Raw genomic sequence first — 1,878 nt, 5'->3', positions numbered from 1 at the left:
CGCGCGCGCGCGCACGTGGGGCCGGGGTGAAGGGGGGGTTGAGAGGTTTGAACAACAGAGAAAAAAAAAAAGTGTAGAAGAAGAAAAATAAAAACTTCCCGTTGTCGAATAAAGCAGCTCGTGAGAAAGTTTATGAAACGGCAGAACGAGAGATCTGACCGATACCCTCAGACACACACACACACACACACACACACACACACACACACACACACACACACACACACACACTTCAATGAGGTTGTTATAAAGTCCTCCCACCCTTCACGTACCAATCACATCAACGGTCCGACCAGGACTCTCCTCTAATTGGTTCGTTAGTCTGTCAATCATACCCGGAGGGGGCGGGTCTAGCACGAGGGCTGACCCGGAGTCTGCTCCAGTCGCTTTTACGCACAGACCGGACAGTCCGCTTTACCACGCTCCCGGAGAAACACGAGTGAGAGAGCGGACTGTGCGCAGAGCGCGGCGCGCGAGGAAGAGTTCAAAGTGAGAGGAGAAACACGCACGAGTGGGAAAAAGACAGGAGAAGAAAAGTGTGCGAGTGTGTGTGAAGAGGAACGACAGGAGGAGTGTGTGTGTGTGTGTCTGTGTGTGCGTGCGTGCGCTTTCAACACTCCTCCAGCACTTGGAGCGCTCTCATGTCCCTCCCCGGCTCCCCTCCGCTCCTCTCGCCGGGCTCGGGCGCTCCACCTCCGGCCGCGCTGTACCGCTCGGTCTCGGACGCGCTTCACAACTCCACCGCCTCCACCGGCACCTCCAGCCCGGCGCACACCAACTCCAACTCCCACTCCCACTCTCTGTCCCCGTCCCCGCGGCTCACCAGCAGCATGCTCAGCGCTTTCCTGCCCGGGCTGGGTAACGGCGGCGCGGCCCCGCTGGTGTCCGGAGGAGCCGGCGCTCTGGGTCCTCTCGGCGGGCTCTCCTCGCTCAGCCAAGCCGGTCTGACCCCCGGCTCTCCCGGCCTGGTGCAGACCTCCTCCAGCCCGGGTCTGTGCACCGAGTGCAAGCTGGTGGAGGTGCACGGCGTGAAGGTGGCCAGCTTCAGCGTGGACGGCCAGGAGCTGATCTGCCTGCCGCAGGTGTTCGACCTCTTCCTGAAGCACCTGGTGGGGGGGCTGCACACCGTCTACACCAAGCTGAAGAGGCTGGACATCTCCCCGGTGGTGTGCACCGTGGAGCAGGTGCGCGTCCTGCGGGGGCTCGGCGCCATCCAGCCCGGCGTGAACCGCTGCAAACTCATCTCCAGGAAGGACTTCGAGGTGCTGTACCAGGACTGCACGAGCGCCAGGTACGTCACCAACCCCATCTCAAAGTTTTTACCCACAAGTCTCCGGGCTGCGATTTTCCTCAACAACTTCCTCCAGTGTTTGCAGCTCGGTCACTTAGATTTTTCTGCACTTTCACAAGTTTTCCCACCTTTTTATGTAACATCAGGTTTGACTGCATGTTCCAGAAAGATCCGCGTCATCACTTCAAACAGTCACCACACACTCACAAACAACTTCTGCTCTTTTACTGGAGTTAGTCTTTTTTTTCTCTTCAACATGAAATGATGCTTATAGTCTGACTTCAGTTAAAGATGAAAGGAGCCTCCTGATTGGTCAATAATCGACTGGTCCTGTGACATTCAGGGTCAGAACATGTGTCTGTATCATCTCCTGGTTAGGTTGGCCTGATACTCCTGCATTACTGCTGTTTTGTTTTTCTTTTTGAAGTGTGTGTGTGTGTGTGTGTGTGTGTGTGTGTGTGTGTGTGTGTGTGTGTGTGTGTGTGTGTGTGTTTTCTCATTAATAATTGATCACAAACTCTGTGACTTGTTTACGTGATGCTCTTCATTCTTATCTCATCCACTCCTCCTTCTGCTGAAGTGTCAGA

General features: G+C 55.5%; 1 protein-coding gene across 3 annotated transcripts in view; it reads left to right on the top strand.

The window, feature by feature from the left end:
• The first annotated feature begins 298 nt into the window (after positions 1–298).
• LOC306841938 (dachshund homolog 2-like) overlaps positions 299–1,878 on the top strand; it is a 57,580-nt gene continuing 56,000 nt past the window's right edge. For 2 of the 3 annotated variants that reach the window (XM_079371968.1, XM_079371967.1), the window contains exon 1: positions 302–1,291. In XM_079371968.1, coding sequence (XP_079228094.1) covers positions 642–1,291 — 650 coding nt within the window. In that variant the 5' untranslated portion in view covers positions 302–641. Of the gene's footprint in view, positions 1,292–1,878 lie in introns of all 3 variants that reach the window. The other variant, XM_079371966.1, reaches the window with a different exon arrangement.

The sequence above is a fragment of the Symphodus melops genome (assembly GCF_947650265.1).
Source record: "Symphodus melops genome assembly, chromosome: 20".
Taxonomy (NCBI): Eukaryota; Metazoa; Chordata; class Actinopteri; order Labriformes; family Labridae; genus Symphodus; species Symphodus melops.
This window is presented reverse-complemented; position numbering and strand designations above follow the sequence as displayed.